Below are 17,498 nucleotides of genomic sequence, written 5' to 3' on the forward strand. Positions count from 1 at the left end.
TTTGTCAACTAATCTAGACAAGGATAGAAGTCCTAGATATTTAGACATTGGTGGATAAAGTACACAAACTATATACTTGAGTAAAAGTAGAGGTACAGTAGGTAAAATATGACTCCAGTAAAAGTGCGTTTAAATGCATTTAATTGTCCAAAGTACTATGAATTATTGTGGCTATAATGTTCCTGTTGTCATTGTTGTCATAGGACTTTAACCAAATCAGTTTATGTAAAAAGACTGTTAGCACAACAATATATTAATAGATGAAAATGAATGAGTCAAACACTGATATTAATTAAAGTGATCAAAAACAATTTGCAAAAGGCCACAGGTGTTGTGGTTATAGTCAGGAGTTTCTTCCATCATTTATTCCTCTCAAAATGTTCTGCTTGCTGTTGAACTGATGGTGAACTGTATGTTGGTGCTAAGTAGATACCATCAAGCAGTAATCTTGGTGACTTGCTGCGTCTTTGACCGGTTAAGTTTTCATCCGCTCATAAATAAAAAGGAACGACTGATTTCTCAAAGTAGTTTAAAAAGTACGATATTTGACTTAGTAATTTAGTGAAGTTGCAGTAAAAGTCTCCCCACATGGAAATACTTAAGTAGCTCTTGTATGTATCTGTATTTTACTCAAGTACAGTAAAGAATTACATTTACTTCCTTACTGTCCACCACTGTATTAAGATATTGTATTGTATAATTAGATATTATAAGCATAGCTAATAAATGGGGCTGTTCATTTTATGAATATTTTGCATGCTTAGCCGTATGAATAATCAAATGATATAAACTGTAACTGGATTCCCATGTTTGTCTGGGCTCTGGACACCCTGCATGGCATGAACACTGATCTCATGAGTCCATATGGCTCTGTCCCATACTGCTAAGCATGTCCCAGTTTCACAAACCGCTTTGATACGGTGAAATTCCCTCACTCATCCCAAATATTCTAAAATCTAAAGTATTTTATTAACGGCCACTTGATACAAATCAGTTTAATTTCCTGGACCCGATTTGAAGGAATCAGTATGTATAAGAATGTATGTTAGTGAATATGCATCAGAAGTATATTGTAGTAACAGTCACTGTTAATGACCTGCCTAACAGCTTTCATGTTGTGTTTTCTCTGTTCCAGAATGGACATTAAAGGCATGCTAGATGGCCCATAGACCATGAGTGGCTGGAATGCATATTATAGCCACCTTTTCCAGATTATGCTGAGTGGAAGGATGGCTCTGCCAAGCAAAATGATAAAGAAATATTAATACCAGCCATGTCCCCATTGGACAATTCAACAAGGGACACTCTCTTCTTGCCACTGTCCAAGGTCTCACGTATATCTTTGGATAGCTTTGGAGTGTGGTTACAAAATGTGGAAAAAAAACGCATTATTTTTGGACGGCACACTTTTGACAATGACGTTTGTCTTTAAAGCTCAGTAAAAATGAGATTTCCTTTTTTATTTTTGATTTTTTGTCTATACACACATGCTCACACAACGTAGATTGCATTATGGCTGCTGAATCTCCACAGCAACTTTATTTATCAGCTTGGCACGGTGGAGAGTGACATTTGGACGATGCAGCGAAACGGAGGTGTTCCAGGGAATGGCAACCAGCCATGGGTGCTCCGGCGGGTGCGACTGACATGGCTCAGTTTCATGCTCTTTTTCATTCTGGTCTTCTTCCCGCTTATTGCACATTACTATCTCACCACAATTGACGAGGCAGGCAGTCCGGACAAGCGCATTTTTGGTCCGCGACCTGGTGGCGAACTGTGCGAGGCAAAGCATGTGCAAGACCTTTGCCGTATACGGGAATCGGTGAGCGAAGAGCTACTCCAGTTGGAAGCCAAGCGTCAGGAGCTTAATGGCGAAATAGCTCGTCTGAACTTGCGGATTGAAGCCTGTAAGCGTAGTATTGACAGTGCCAAACAGGATTTGTTACAACTGAAAAATGTCATAAGTCAGACGGAACACTCTTATAAAGAACTTATGGCTCAGAATCAGCCAAAACTATCTTTGCCAGTTAGACTTTTACCAGACAAAGATGATCCAGGGCTCCCTCCTCCGAGGTCGGTACAGGCCTGTCGCTTGCATACATGTTTTGATTATGCCAGATGTCCACTAACGTCAGGGTTCCCAGTCTATGTGTATGACACAGGATCATATCCTTGGGGAGACAATATCGACCCATTGGTCAAGCAAGCCTTCGCATCTTCTGTTAAAAGCAGCGTTTATGTCACAGATAATCCAAATATTGCTTGTCTGTATGTGATGCTTGTCGGAGAAATACAAGACTCCCCACCTTCTCCCTCTGACTTGGAAAAGCAGCTGAAAGCATTACCATACTGGCGCTCAGATGGACATAATCACCTGCTGGTTCATCTGTCCAGGAAGTCATTAACTCAGAACTTCTTGTACAATGTCAGTACAGGCCGGGCAGCTATAGCACAGTCTACCTTTTTTCAACGACAGTACAGAGAGGGTTTCGACCTTGTGGTGTCTCCGCTGGTCCATGCTCTCTCTGAGCCAAACTTTCTAGAGGTGCCTCCACAGGTTCCTGTAAAGAGGAAGTATCTCTTTACCTTTCAAGGAGAAAAGGTGGAATCTCTAAGGAGCAGCCTACTGGAAGCACCCCCACAGTCCTTTGAGGAAGAAATGGAAGGAGATCCACCAGCTGATTATGATGATCGCATTATTGGCACCCTTAAAGCGGTTCAAGACAGTCACTTAGACCAGGTACTTGTGGAATTTACCTGCAAGAATCGACCGAAGCCAAGTCTACTGACTGAATGGGCTCTTTGCGGGGAGCGTGAAGATCGCTTGGAAGTTTTAAAAGCGTCAACGTTTGCTTTGGTGATTTCTCCAGGTGATGGGCAGCTCGTAGCAACCGCAGGGTGCAATATGCGTCTATTCGAGGCACTGGAGGTTGGGGCAATCCCTGTGGTTCTCGGAGACTACTCAAAATTACCATATCACCATCTTATACGTTGGAATGAGGCAGCTATCATGGTTCCCAAGCCTCGTATAACTGAGTTGCACTTTCTATTAAGGAGCTTATCAGACAATGATTTATTAGCCATGCGCCGGCAAGGTCGATTCCTTTGGGAAACGTACCTTTCCACTTCTGAGAGTATCTTTAATACCATTCTGGCCAGTATCCGAACCAGCATTCAAATACCAGCAGCACCCATAAAAGAGGAACCTGCCCAGGAGATTCCCCATAAAGCTGGAAAGATGGCAGGTACAGATGCCAATATGGCGGACAATGGGGACCTGGATCTAGGTCCAGTAGAGACAGAACCTCCTTATGCATCACCTAGGTTTTTGCGGAATTTCACCTACACGGTTTCGGATATCTACCGAACATGGAATCGTGCTCCTGGGCCTTTCCATTTGTTTCCTCATACACCCTTAGATCCCATTCTACCTTCAGAAGCAAAGTTTCTAGGTTCAGGAACTGGCTTTCGCCCTATTGGGGGAGGCTCTGGAGGTTCTGGAAAAGAGTTTCAGGCTGCACTGGGTGGAAATGTTCCAAGAGAACAATTCACAGTGGTCATGCTGACATACGAGCGAGAGGAGGTACTTATGAATTCTCTGGAGAGGCTAAATGGACTTCCTTATCTCAACAAGGTGGTGGTGGTATGGAATTCCCCAAAACCGCCCTCAGATGACCTTCTTTGGCCAGACATTGGACTGCCAATTGTGGTAAGTTTGTTTGAACTTGATTATGCTAAACTGTTGGCACATGTTTTAAGACCCTGAAAGTAGGACCTACGTGTTATATTCCTGAGGTGATAAATTTGTAGAAATCTGAGTCACGTCACATAACCTCCTTTTTTACTTTCTCACTCAACATTTCTGCAATTATTTTAACGCGTGTTACCACATGTTCAGTGACTTAGTAAAAGAGTTGTTGTTTTCTTCAGACTTTTTTGTTTCATTTTATTTAAGTTACTAATCAGTGCCAGACCATTGAACATAAGATGATATTTTGCCAATAGTATTCTGATTTATCTTAATGTTTGTAGGTGGTGCGGACAGAAAAGAACAGCTTAAACAATCGCTTTCTGCCCTGGGATGTAGTGGAGACCGAGGCCATCTTGTCCATTGATGACGATGCCCATCTCCGACACGACGAAATCATGTTTGGGTTCAGGTACTCTTTCCTTCTTTAAATATTATTTATATTGGCATATTACTTTGCATATGAGTCCTGTAAAAACAAAAAACAGATATAACAATTGTTATAGAATAGATGGCGTATCCTAGAACATAGTTCTTGACTTGAAAAACATGTCTGTCAGATTATTAGTGTTGGCATCAGCATAATTAAATTTTTCCCACCATGCAAGCTGTGCTTTACAAGAAAAAATAGGTCATGAAGGGGGAAACGGTTTCAGCCAGGAAAGGAAGGGTGTTTGTGTCAAATCTTGTGAAGTGTGTGAATCATTCCTCTGCAAGTAAAGGACGTGTTTTAAAAGAAAAACACAGATCGCGTTCACATCCTTTAATGTGAAACCTTTTGACCTTTTAAATAAGCGACAGTGTAACAAATTTTTGTAACTGGGGAAGCACAATATTTTGCCTAAAGGTTGGCACAAGACAGTTCCATTATGAGCTTTTGTTTTTTTTAGTTAGTAATTCAACCTATTCAATTCTCATGACCAGCCAAACAAGTGATAAGTACACCGACCAGGCATAACATTAACATTATAACGTTATGACCAGTTACACTAATTATCTCTTCATCATGACACCTGTTAGTGGGTGGGATATTATTAGGCAGCAAGTGAACATTTTGTCCTAAAAACGTGATGTGTTAAAAACAGGAAAAATGGGCGCGTGTAAGAATTGACTAGGGCCAAATTGTAAAGGCTAGTCGACTGGGTCAAAGCATCTCCAAAACTGCAGCTCTCGGGGGGTACCGATGCTCATTGGTGTGCATAGGGAGCGAAGGCTGGTCCGTGTGGTCTGATCCAACAGACAAGCTCCTGTCGCACAAACTGCTGAAGAAGTTGATGCTGTTGATGCGCGATGGGTTAGAACTGTTTTGGCAGCAAAATGGGGACCAACACTGTATTATGCAGGTGGTCATAATGTTATGCCTGATCAGTGACCATAAAGTTTTGTATGGTCGGTGTATAGTGACTTATTAACAATGTAATAGGTTTTGATAATGGTGGGGGTAATTAGCATCACTGGGTTTGAATTGATTAAATACATTTACAGATCTACACATTCTGGTCCACATTTTGAGAGACTTGCTTTTAGACGACTTTTCATAGCGGATGTTGTGTCATGCCCAAGTTTAGTTGAAGGGGTTTTTAGGACTTATAGAGCAGGAAGATTTTGAAATAATTATCACTATTTTGGCAAATAAGAAAGTGCCATATTGTGTCAAACTGGAGACTTTAGTGCAATTAGAATCGGTCTCGAACAAAAAGCGGGGAGGAAAAATCTATACAATATTGTTACTAGTCGCAAAACTATAAGAATTGATTTGGGTTCTTTGGGACTCATTTGTTCCTTCATGGTTCATTTTTTTAACAGGGTGTGGCGAGAGGCCAGGGATCGGATTGTAGGCTTTCCAGGGCGGTTTCATGCCTGGGATGTCAACCACCAGTCTTGGCTTTATAACTCTAACTACTCTTGTGAACTCTCCATGGTGCTGACAGGTGCCGCTTTCTTCCACAAGGTAACAACTAGCTCCAAAAACATCTGGAAATGATGAATGCTATTATTTTGATCTGTGATCGAGAGCTCAATTACCATAGTTACCATATGCCACGTGACCACTGCATATGATCCAAAATGACTTTCATGAGCACTAGCATTATTGGCCAAGTTTATTTCTGCATCTGGATGGTTAAAAATGTGGTCTGAAATCATGAAAATGAGTCTGTTGAAAGGGTGTTGGATCATGATGAACCAGTTTCATTGTAGCTTTTCGCAGATTCTACAAGTGTCTGGAACTGTACTGAAAGGACGATCTTTCTTCCAGAGAATATTCCCTTCAGCAGGGTTTTGTTTTTAAGAGATCTAGTGACTGTAATGGCAATAGAATATGATTTACGTAAAAATTTAATTCTCCCTAATAACATTTAGTCAGAAGAGACTCCTCCATCAGGATAGAAATGTTTCAAAACAAGATAAAGGCAATCAGTCAGAAGAACTCTGTATTGATTCGCATTGACTCTTCCCTCTAAGTGGACAAGTGAACTTGATAGCAGCGAAATAAATAAACTCCCCCACAGCAATTTTTATTTTTACTTTTCATTTGTCACGTCTACATTATTCTGAAGGACTGAAAAGAACACAGTACATGCAGTACAATCTTAATTCAGCCACGACGTAATATATTATTCTGCAGAATTCACTACTTTAATAAAAGTCGTTAAATTATTAATGCTACTGTTATGACTTAGGCATTTTGTGGCATAGTGACAGCAACACCAGAACAACAGTCTTAAACGGAGATTGTTCTATATACAGAATGCAGAAAAACAGGGTGCCTAAATTAATTATCTAGCATGAATGATTTTTATAAATACAGTTAGTGTATAGTGTAAATACTAATATATTTTACCATATAAATTGTAATGACAATATAGTATCGAGTCGCAGGCTGCTTTGTGCAGTAGTATTTGTGAAGTTTTGTAATATAATCATTATTCATCTACTGCATGTTATATAAACACAATTATTATTATAATAATGATTTCTTATTGTCATCATTAGCATCATAAGAGTGTAAGCTCTAAAAAGACAAATACATTTTAAGTGCTCTGCAGCCTTTATATAAGAATGGAAACTGATGTGTGTGTGTGTGTGTGTGTGTGTGTGTGTGTGTGTGTGTGTGTGTGTGTGTGTGTGCGTGTGTGTGTGTGTGTGTGTAGTACTACGCCTACCTGTATTCCAACGTGATGCCGCAGGCCATCCGAGACATGGTGGACGAGTACATCAATTGTGAAGACATTGCCATGAACTTTCTGGTGTCACATATCACACGCAAACCCCCCATCAAGGTCAGTGGTGTTTTTCAGCACGAAACAGGTTTTCAGCAAGACTACACCTGTGTGTGGAAATTAGGTGAACATTTCACAGGCGTCGACGTTTATCTTTATGATTACTTCTGCTTTCTAGTCAACAGAGTATTCATTTGGGAAATCCAAAATTCAGGCAGAATCTCTCCTCTTTTCAGAAGCTTGGTGGTGCTGTAATTTGTAAAAAGTTCTGATGTGTTAACGATATTTTAACATTGATTATTTCTTTTCTTTTATTTGTTCAATCATATTCTAGCAAGTGAATTGTAGTATACCTGTGATTAGTATTGTTGCCAGATAGAAATGTAATCACCTTCTGGAAAATCAGATTCAAGAATTGTGTAAATATTATTACTAGAGGGAATGTTAATGTAATGTAATCATAATAATATGAGTAACTCGCACTCAAGCAAAGAGAGCAGAGTGTGTTTCAGTGCAGGAAGCAGGTCTTTCTTGTTTCCTATCTAAATGATAAGGGATTGATTGAGATACTGCTGGTGTTTGCTAACGTTAAGAAAGGCCTTGCGCAATATTCTTTGAATCATGGCACTGAAAAAAAAAAAGCATGTAATGAAATTTTTATGTACTGCTTGTGTTGTTAGAGCTTATGACTTTCAGGAAATCGCTGCACTTCCACTGTGATTTGAATTTTTCAGTCAGTCTCTTTAATTTACAAATATCTCAATAGCACAGAGAAATCGATTGTCTACACTGTCGTTTAAAAATATGAGCAAGTAAATTGCACTGGAGCAAATCCAGTCTCTGCAACAACAAATAGGGCTAAAGGATAATGGCAGAAATGATGATTGTAATTGTTTTGGGGCTGTAATGGAATCAGAAGAGGTTTCATATTGCATATTCTAAACCTCTCATTTTAATGATTCATATTTTGAAAGTAACTACTACACTTTCGTTTCTATTATTGAATTAATAAATACGTCTTTATTGCATATATTTACAGCCATGAATTGTCTGACTTTCCCTAATTATCTCTTGGATCAGGTGACGTCTCGTTGGACATTCCGCTGCCCCGGTTGTCCTCAGGCTCTTTCTCACGATGACTCGCACTTCCACGAGCGCCACAAGTGCATCAACTTCTTCGTCAAGGTGTACGGTTACATGCCGCTACTCTACACACAGTTCCGCGTGGATTCGGTCCTCTTTAAGACTCGACTCCCGCACGACAAGACCAAATGCTTCAAGTTTATTTAGAGGGACCAAAAAAGGAGACAAAGAGACGCACCCCCTCTTACAGACTGGAGATTTTTATGACATGAAGTAAAAAAAAAAAAAGGGAGGACTACTACATTAAAGCATTTTACTTTAGATTATATGTGTTTCGACCCATCAGCAACCACTACTGGTCTCATTTGCACCACTCGTAACAGTCTTGGAAAAAAAAGAGGCGGATGAAAGGTGATGGTACTTTAAAGGGTTTCAGACTGGATGCTTCAGGAACTGACAGAATGGTAAAAGACACGAGCAAACGCTTCCTGTCTCATTGCACTCTTTTACATTTTTTGTTTTGTGTTTTTTTTTTTTTATATCTATATAAAGTGTGTCATACGCAAGAGAAATTCGACATTTCTGCAGGTCATAGAAGTTTTATTTGTGAGTGTGTGAGCGAGTCTTCTCGAAAAAATACATTCTAAAGAAATTGTTCACCAGATCCTCAAGGTACACTGACAGAAGTGCAGAAAGGAAAACACTAGATGGTCGGCTGAGCCGTAATCACTTTCAGTGCTCTCATCCTGGGTGCTGTAAAAAAAAAACGTCCAGGCCTTCTTGGGTATGTGCCGATATCACGTAATCATATCAGAGTAATCTCTTAAACTTCTCCCGTATTACGACGATCTCCGAACAAGACGGTCGGCTTAGCGATCACTCGATCTGCTGAACAGGATTACGACATACTCGCGACACTGCCTTTGTAAATCCGCGGCAGACAGCAGTCTCTGTACCGCTGAATCCCTGAATAAAATGGAAGTTACAGTAATATGAGTTTTCGCAGATCACGCGTGTTTAGTATCCAAGGGATAAAAGCCACCAAACATTTCCGACTTTAGAAAGCACGAGGTAGAGGTGTAGAGCAGGACTACGTGAAGACTGCGTCCGATTTCGCAATGCCTACAGATCAAATTGGTTTTTTGTGTAAAGTTTCCTCTCTCATCTCATTATAAGTAACTTCAGGAGAGATAGGAATCAGGTTTGCAGTTGTTGCTCTGGTAGCCGTTTTCTTTTATTACTATTGTTATTATCAATTTTAATTGCATTTCTAAATACTGTAAAGAAAATTCTATAAATGATTATAGTTTTTATCCATTTATCAGCACCACAGTGAAGCGAGAATTTCCACCGCGTTCGCATTAATATTAATTCTGACCTGCGCGCCACGCTGACGTCATCACCAGACTTTTCTGAAAGCTTCCACTTTTACGCTATAAACAAACACGAGTCAGCGGTTAATCGTTTTTCTAGTATTGACCTGGTAGTAACAGAATAGTTTAGCTGTACACTATATCTACAGGAAGTCTTGGTGGGAAGTGTGTTTTCATGAAAACGACGAGATTAATACATGAGCTGGTTATGTGGTATGGACATATATGAGCACTTTGTTAGGAATACTATACTGATTTTTTTTTATTTATTTTTTTATCTCAGTTCTCACTGATTCTCACTCACTCAGGGACTGATATTTGAAACAATGGTAAATTTGGGATTCTCTCCATCTGGATACGACTGAATTAGACAATTCCCTCCGGTTTTCCAGGCTTTCCTCCACATCTTGAAGCTGTTCTATGCGAGGAAGGCGACTGAAGAACATTGAAATGTTAATGAAACCAGTCTGAAATCATGTTCGCTTTTGTAGCATTGTACGCCAACGTTTTAAAAGTCGGCATTAGAAGGTACATTGCGGCCATAAACAGGTTGCACATGTTAATTTATATTAATATTCAAACAGGCTTGGCATTCAACCCATTGATTAGAATTCGCAGGCCAAAAATGTGCTACGAAAGCATTCCCCGCACCACTACACCACCTCCACCAGGCCGGACTGTTGAAATGAGGCAGTTAGGGTTCCATGCATTTAGACTGTTGGTGCCAAATTTTGATCCAGCCATCTGTGTGCTTGAGCAAAAATCAAGATTCATCGGATCAGCCTAAATTTTTTTTCTTGATCTGTCTAGTTTTGGCGAGCTCGTTCCCACTCCAGCCTCAGCTTTCTGTTTCTGGCTGGTGTAACTGGAACATGATGTGGTCCAGTGATGATATCGGCCATCTGTCTCACGAGGTGTTCCACATCATGCTGATGCTTTTCTGTAATACAATTCTACAACATGGTTATCAAAGAAGCTTTTCTACCTGCAGAACCATCACACATATGGGTTTGTTTCCTCTTTATTTGCGCTCTATAGACTGTTGTGCTTGAGATCAGCAGTTATAGAAATTCTCAAACCAGTCCATATGGCACCAACGATCATACCACAGTCAAAATCATTGAAATCCCTAATTTGGTGCATTTCACTGCTGCCACATGATTGGCTAATTAGATTAGTCGAGTAGGCGTTCTTAATGAAGTGCTCAATGAGCGTATATAGCTAGTTTATGGGCATGGTACCAAAGACAAGTGATAAAAGGAAACTAACCTGTTGTCAAAGCTTTTCCCAGAAATACTTAAGGATGGTCATTTGGTCAATGTTGGGTTTCTTGAAGAATTCTCATATCCTTAAACCAGACTAATGACATCACGGTTTAGTGTTACCCTGGTATTCAGTTTAAAACTATACATGTAACCGTTAGATGTAGTTGAACTGTAAGCTTGACATGGTGACCTCCTAAGAGATCCATTTCCATGGTCCCAAGTTCTAGCCTGAGCTTGGGTTACTGCCTTTGCATGTTCCTCCACGTTTACCAGCTTCCTCCCAGAACCCTGCCAGTAGGTGGATAGTTAAAATATGAACGCGCCCTTCGATCGCATAAGCGTAAGGATCTGTATTTGTGTGCATGATGTGCTGTGATGGACACCATCCAGGGTGTGTTCAACCTCTTCATAACTCTTTACTCAAATCCACTACGATGCAGATTTGGATCAAAAGGCTACTGATAAAAGAATATTTGAAGCAAAAAGTTTTTTCCCCCCAGTTTCATAGTCACAGTAGTTTTAGGGAAAAGAAATAGATCACCAATTAAGGCTTATCAAGGCTTTGGGCTGCTGCTCAGATGGTCAGGTGTTCAAAGGAGAAATGACAATGTATCATGTAACTTATTTTTGGCACATGCCTAAGCAGCACAGAAGTTTTTTTTTTTGTAAATCTCATGTTTGTTTTTTCCTCTGCTCAAAAAGCTGATGTGAAGTTGAAGTGAAGACCTCAGGTCTGAGTACTAGCACAATTCTGGAGAATCATGCTGCATATAAATACTGCGTTAGAATTACTGGCACAAACTAAACTTTTTTTTTTTTCTTTCTAAATGGTACTTTGTTTCCTCATGAACTTTTCAATCCAAAATGCCTCCATGCACATGAACTGTTTTGTCCTGAACTGTATAGTGAATAGAGGTTTCTGCATTGTAAATCCATTCAGTTTTTTTTTTTTTTTTTTTTTTTTATGTTCTATGTTTCAGATCATGAATTCCTTTCCTATGGAACCTTTTTTATACACCTTAATGACTGTATGTATAAATTTGTTGAGGTTTAAGTAGTGTGTTATTCCCCCCCGTATTGCCACTCGAGCATGGAGATTGGGGAGGTAAGGAAGCAGAAGCACAGCAATCTGACTGACAGACTGTATCATTAGTGTGATCCTTGTAAACACTAATAAACCAGCCCGTGCCATTTGTCTCTGGATTTCTGGAAATCTAATGTTTAATTACCAAAAAAAGGAATAATTAATGCTTTCAACCTTTATAGGTGCGAGCAACTGTTATAACTGTGATAAAAAAAAACAACAACAAAAAAACGGCACCCATACTGCGTTTGACTTTTCTCTGTGTGCAGCAGCCGATTCTCTGAATCACAGTTTGTGGTGCAAAGTAAGTTTGGTATAGGAATCAATGCAATGTACAGCCTGAAAAGATGAGTCAAAGCAGATGATTGGTCCATTTTTCCTGTCTATCGTGTATGAAAGACATTTCACCGATAGACAACGGAACAACATTTTGTGCTGATGTGGTCTCCTGGGATTTTCACACACGGCAGGGTCTAGAGTTTAGACAGAAAGGGGTCAATAGGGTTTGGTAAAAGTGTTAAAGGTAATACTCACTTATCCCGATCAGGCATAACATTATAACCACCTGACATTAACAGCAATAACTTCTTCAGCAATTTAAAGAAGTTCGTCTGTTGGATCGGACCACACGGACCAGCCTTCGTTCACCACGTGCGTCAATGAGCCTCGGCTGCCCATGACCCTGTCACCCTTTCACCACTGTTGGACCACTTTTAATAGATACTGACCACTGCAGACCAGGAACATCCCACAAGAGCTGCAGTTTTGGAGACGCTCTGACCCAGTCGTCTGGACATCACAATTTAGCTCTTGTCGAACTTGTCGCCAATTTTTCCTGCTTCTAAGACACCAACATTGAGGACAAAATGTTCACTTGCTGCCTAAATATCATCTCACCCACTCACAGGTGCCATGATGATGAGATCATCAGTGTAATTCATTCGCTCATAATGTTATAATGTCGATGTTATGCCTGATTGGTGTACGTATGTTCTGCATCTGGTAAATCTATAGTAAAATCGTGTTTTCTTCAGGCTCTTTGCTCATTGTTTGGTATTAGGAGAAATAAACATGACCAGTAGGGTTCACATTTGGGGTCTGCAGAACCAAGACAGTGCCAGTCCATGTGTCTGTCTGTGTCCTGATTATTCAGCCATCATGTTTACACAGAAGCCTTGCTGGATTTGACCCAGCTGCGTTCGTTCATTTTCGTTCGACTGCAGGCGATCATTCGGTTTGTGAAATTCCAGGGAAGTGGAGCAAATTAATGAACCCACGTAAAGATCCAGTGGTGCCTGGAGGTTTTTTCGAGTCTGGTGTGTTGCGGCCCTCGCGCTGCTGACGTATTACAATTAGGCTTGTGTAAGGTTAAATCTGCCAACCCTTTTTTTTTTCGCCTGAAGACAAAGGGAAACAGCTGTTTTCTTTCCTCATTCAGAACAGATGGAATGTCGCAGGAATTTCTTCAGCCGTTAAACAGCTTCGGTGATGCGTTAAGTTTGGTTCTTTCCCTCCATGCCCTTTTTATAAAACAGCACGCTTGTCTTTCGCAGACGCCCAGAAAATCAGTCTACTGAGCAATCCAGTAATGCTGGTCATAACTATATATCAGGATGGGATTTATTCTTGGATACATGTATGTGCCACTGGATGATGGATCTGGTGTGGGAAAAAAAACACAGGGCTTAAAGAAACTGAACTAAAATATGTCTGTATGGAAGCTACCCAGAAGTTGGACATCTATAAATGTAAATAGTAAAACTTGTACGAGTATTGTTGCTCAGGATCTCGAATATTTAAAAGCCATAAGCTAGCTAATCATTAATGATTTAGCTAGCACATGGCAGGTCGTTTTTTTTGTAGAAGAAGGAAGGAATCCTGACCCTGGAAACATGGTGAACATCTTCAGACATGCGGGTAAATTGCGCAGAAAGGTTTGTACAAAAATGACACTAGAGTAACCCGTCTGTTCTTCAATAAAAATAGGGGTTCATTTCAGTCATTAGGTTTTAGTGCTTCATCAATCAGTAGTGAAAGTTTCTGTGTTTATGGGCCTAATGCTGTTTTACCATCAGCACCCCGGAGACGAGAACTTGAGGAAGATTTGCTGCCTCTGGATCTGATGATCGCACCAAAGGACCAAGTCACATTCCTGAAACCCCTTAGAGAGAGGGAATCTAAAAAAAGGCTCGTATTACAGCTCAGTGGAGTTTAACAGCCACTGAGCTACATCACTACATGCCCTCGGCTCAAATCCCAACATGTCCTAACGGCCAAATGTTCCTCCAGCACTGAACAGACTGGATCTGAAAGGTGGGCGCCTCAAGCAGCTGTTACTCGAGGGATGTGTTTGATTCGAGTGAGTGGTTTCAGAACTACATTGGTGAAGAAAGTCCCTCTAGGTTCAGCGAATGAACAGCCATGCTGGTGTTAATCCATTGCTCTTGTGACCATTTGTGTTTTTTGAAACCGGACCAAGAACCTGAATAATGTAGAAATATGGAGAAAAAAATGACATTTGCATAATGAAATCATTCGCTTAAATCAAAGGTTCATTTTCACTCTTGCGTCTTGGTTTGCTGAAAATATTTACATGGAAATATGCACTTAAACCCAATCCAGTTCGGAAGTGGTTCTCATGCAGGCAAGTTACTGCTAATTCTAGTTGACCAAACCAGCCTGTAAACAAATAATCCTTTAGTGATCTTATTGAAGGCTCAATCAAATTGAAAAAGCCTTCATATGAACATGAGCTTGTTTCAAACTAAAATTGGGTCCAATTGAAAAAGGCGGTGTAGCTCTAAAATAAACCAGGAAATAGAGAAAAAAAGAAGTCATGTAAACACTTAAACCTGATTATTTTCTAAATCGGGTTTGAAAAATACGGTGCATTTTTCATCCCATTTTTTTTTTTTACAGACTTGCCTAGCACTTTTGTTCAAGTTATATATGAAATCCAAACGAATATTTGATCGGACCACAGTGTTTAGACTGTCAAATTGGAATCTGCAATTGGATTGAATTTCTTTAGATTGAGGGAAATGGGAACATGGAAAAAAACTGCAAATTCGTGTCATTTGCATACAAAAAAAATTAAAGTGTTGTGGCCAAGGAAAAAAAAAAACACTGGTGAATTTTTCTTTTAGAAAATATTAACGATATACATATTTACATTAATACCATTTGGCAGACACCTTTATACAAAGCGACTTACATTCATATACAGAGCATGGTTAAGGGCCTTGCTCAGGGGCCCAGAAGTGGTAGCATTGGTGTCACTGGAATTTGAACTCATGACTTTCCAAAGTCCAATGCCTTAACCGCCTCCCATATCTATCATGTAATGTATTTACATTTACATTTGTGGCATTTGGCAGACGCCCTTATCCAGAGCGACATAGAAAAGTGCTTTGAGTCTCTAGCAATGAATAAATGTACACTGGTACGCAAGATTACAAACTTAATATAAATATAACTCTTGAATTCTACAAAGCAAACTTGAAAGTGCTAATTTAAGTGTTTCAGGAAGAGGGAGGTCTTCAGGCTTCGCTTGAAGATAGTCAGGGACTCTGCTGTTCCGACATCGAGGGGAAGTTCATTCCACCACCTCGGTGCCAGAACAGAGAAGAGCCTTGAAGTATACTTACCTCTCATTTTGAGAGAAGGTGGTACCAGTCGAGCAGTGCTGGAGGATCTCAGACAGCGTGGTGCAGTGCAAGGTGTGATGAGGTCTCTGAGGTAAGATGGTGCTGGTCCATTTTTGGCCTTGTAGGCAAACATCAGTGTTTTGAATCTGATACGTATAGTATAGTTCACCACACCACACTGATGAGACATAACATTATGAGCAGTGAAGTCAATTTCACTGATCATCTCATCATCATGGCACATGTGAGTGTGTGGGATATTATTAGGCAGCAAGTGAACCTTTTGTCCTCAAAGTTGACATGTTAAAAGCAGGAAAAATGGGCAAGTGTAAGGCCTTAGGTGAGTTTGACAAGAGCCAAAACTGCAGCTCTTGTGGGATGTTCCTGGTCTGCAGTGGTCAGTATCTCAAAAGTGCTCCAAGGAAGGAACAGTGGTGAAGCGGTGACGGGGTCAGTCATGGGGGGGCCAAGCATCAGACTATCTTCTGTAGCTCAAAAAACTAAAGTTGCTGTTAATGCTCAATGGGTCAGAACTGTTTTGCCAGCAAAAGGGGACCAACACAATACAAGGCAGCTGGTTATAAGGTTATGCCTCATCAGGGTATAGTATAGTTACAAAAAGTGGGGTTAACCATTTACTAAAAAATCATTTTCCCCATTTGAGCTGCTGTTTTTGCAACCATATTAGGAAATTAAGCCTTTTCTTTTATGAGAGTAATGCTGGAATTACAGGGGTTATAAAGAATGTGTGAAAGATAATTCAGTCTTTGGATTAATACACTCAACTTTCACCTGATGCACATTGCTCTCAATTTATTTATTCTGATTCAGAGTATTTAGTTTAGTTAGGGTTCAGTTTTCTGATAATAGTGATATCCAGGTATATGTGAACACAGAGATGCACCAAGAGGAATCACTGCATCCTTCCACTGAATAAACTGATGTGTCCTGACAGAAACCGATGCAGTGATAAGTGTGGTGATTAGTTATTTCTAAACCAGGCCTGAATTCTCTCCCTCCTGCAGCTCACACAAACTGAACACTGCAGTAAACACCGACACACTGCTATTACGGTTATTCATGGCCGCTCTAGTGCAGTTTAAAAGCCAAATTACATGGCCATCTGCAGCGCTTCATTCGTTTCATTATCAGGAAGCGCATTCCTTCCGAAAAAGGTGAAATCCGCAGTCCCGCTAAAAGGAATTAAATCATTCAGACTCAAAACTATTTTTAGAAGTTGTATTGGTGAGAAGAGAACATGGGGCCGCTCAGGTCTGACCCCTGGTGGTACTTCAGCACAGCCATTAAATTAGTGTTAAAAAACCACCACCACAAGTCTGAGAAACATTATTTATTCAAAAACTTATTAATAATAATAAAACAAACAATATACAATAGAGTAAAACTGAGATGTCTGTTCTTTTATTTACAGTAAAGACGAGTCTACCTTTCAATTTATTTTTGCACCTTCCATCCAGAGTTCAGTGCAAAGTAATGGAGAGTGTGTTAGAGAAGTGAAGAAAAGAGTGCAGGCAGGGTGGAGAAGAGTGATAGCAGGAGTGATTTGTGATAGAAGAGTATCTGCAAGAGTGAAAGGGAAAGTTTATAGGACTGTGGTGAGACCTACTGTATGGATTAGAAACAGTGGTGTAGAGTAAAAGACAGGAGGTGGAGCTGGAGGTAGCAGAGCTGAAGATGTTGAGGTTTTCGTTGGGAGTGACGACGATGGACAGGATTAGAAATAAGTTTATTAGAGGGACAGCACATGTAGGACATTTTTGGAGATAAAGCGACGGAGGTGAGATTGAGATGGTTTGGACATGTTCAGAGGAGGGACATGGGTTATATCTGTAGGAGAATGCTGAGGATGGAGCCACCAGGAAGGAGGAAAAGAGGAAGACCAAGGAGAAGGTTTATGGATGTGGTTAAGGAAGACATGCAGGTAGTTGGGTTAAGAGGGGCATATGTAGAGGACAGGGGGTATGGAAATGGATGATCCGCTGTGGGGACCCCTAATGGGAGAAGCAGAAAGAAGACGACGACGACGATCCAGACACATTAGTCCATTTTTAGGCAA

General features: G+C 40.3%; 1 protein-coding gene across 1 annotated transcript in view; it reads left to right on the top strand.

Moving 5' to 3' along the window:
• Nucleotides 1-11,893, top strand: part of extl3 (exostosin-like glycosyltransferase 3) — a 30,484-nt gene extending 18,591 nt beyond the window's left edge. Inside the window, exons 2-6 of the mRNA XM_046836535.1 lie at nucleotides 1,136-3,709; nucleotides 4,033-4,160; nucleotides 5,555-5,699; nucleotides 6,901-7,029; nucleotides 8,050-11,893. Coding sequence (XP_046692491.1) covers nucleotides 1,580-3,709; nucleotides 4,033-4,160; nucleotides 5,555-5,699; nucleotides 6,901-7,029; nucleotides 8,050-8,259 — 2,742 coding nt within the window. The 5' untranslated portion in view covers nucleotides 1,136-1,579 and the 3' untranslated portion in view covers nucleotides 8,260-11,893. The remainder of the gene's footprint in view (nucleotides 1-1,135; nucleotides 3,710-4,032; nucleotides 4,161-5,554; nucleotides 5,700-6,900; nucleotides 7,030-8,049) is intronic.
• Nucleotides 11,894-17,498: the final 5,605 nt, after the last annotated feature.

The sequence above is a fragment of the Silurus meridionalis genome, chromosome 23 (assembly GCF_014805685.1).
Source record: "Silurus meridionalis isolate SWU-2019-XX chromosome 23, ASM1480568v1, whole genome shotgun sequence".
In the NCBI taxonomy this organism is placed as follows: Eukaryota; Metazoa; Chordata; class Actinopteri; order Siluriformes; family Siluridae; genus Silurus; species Silurus meridionalis.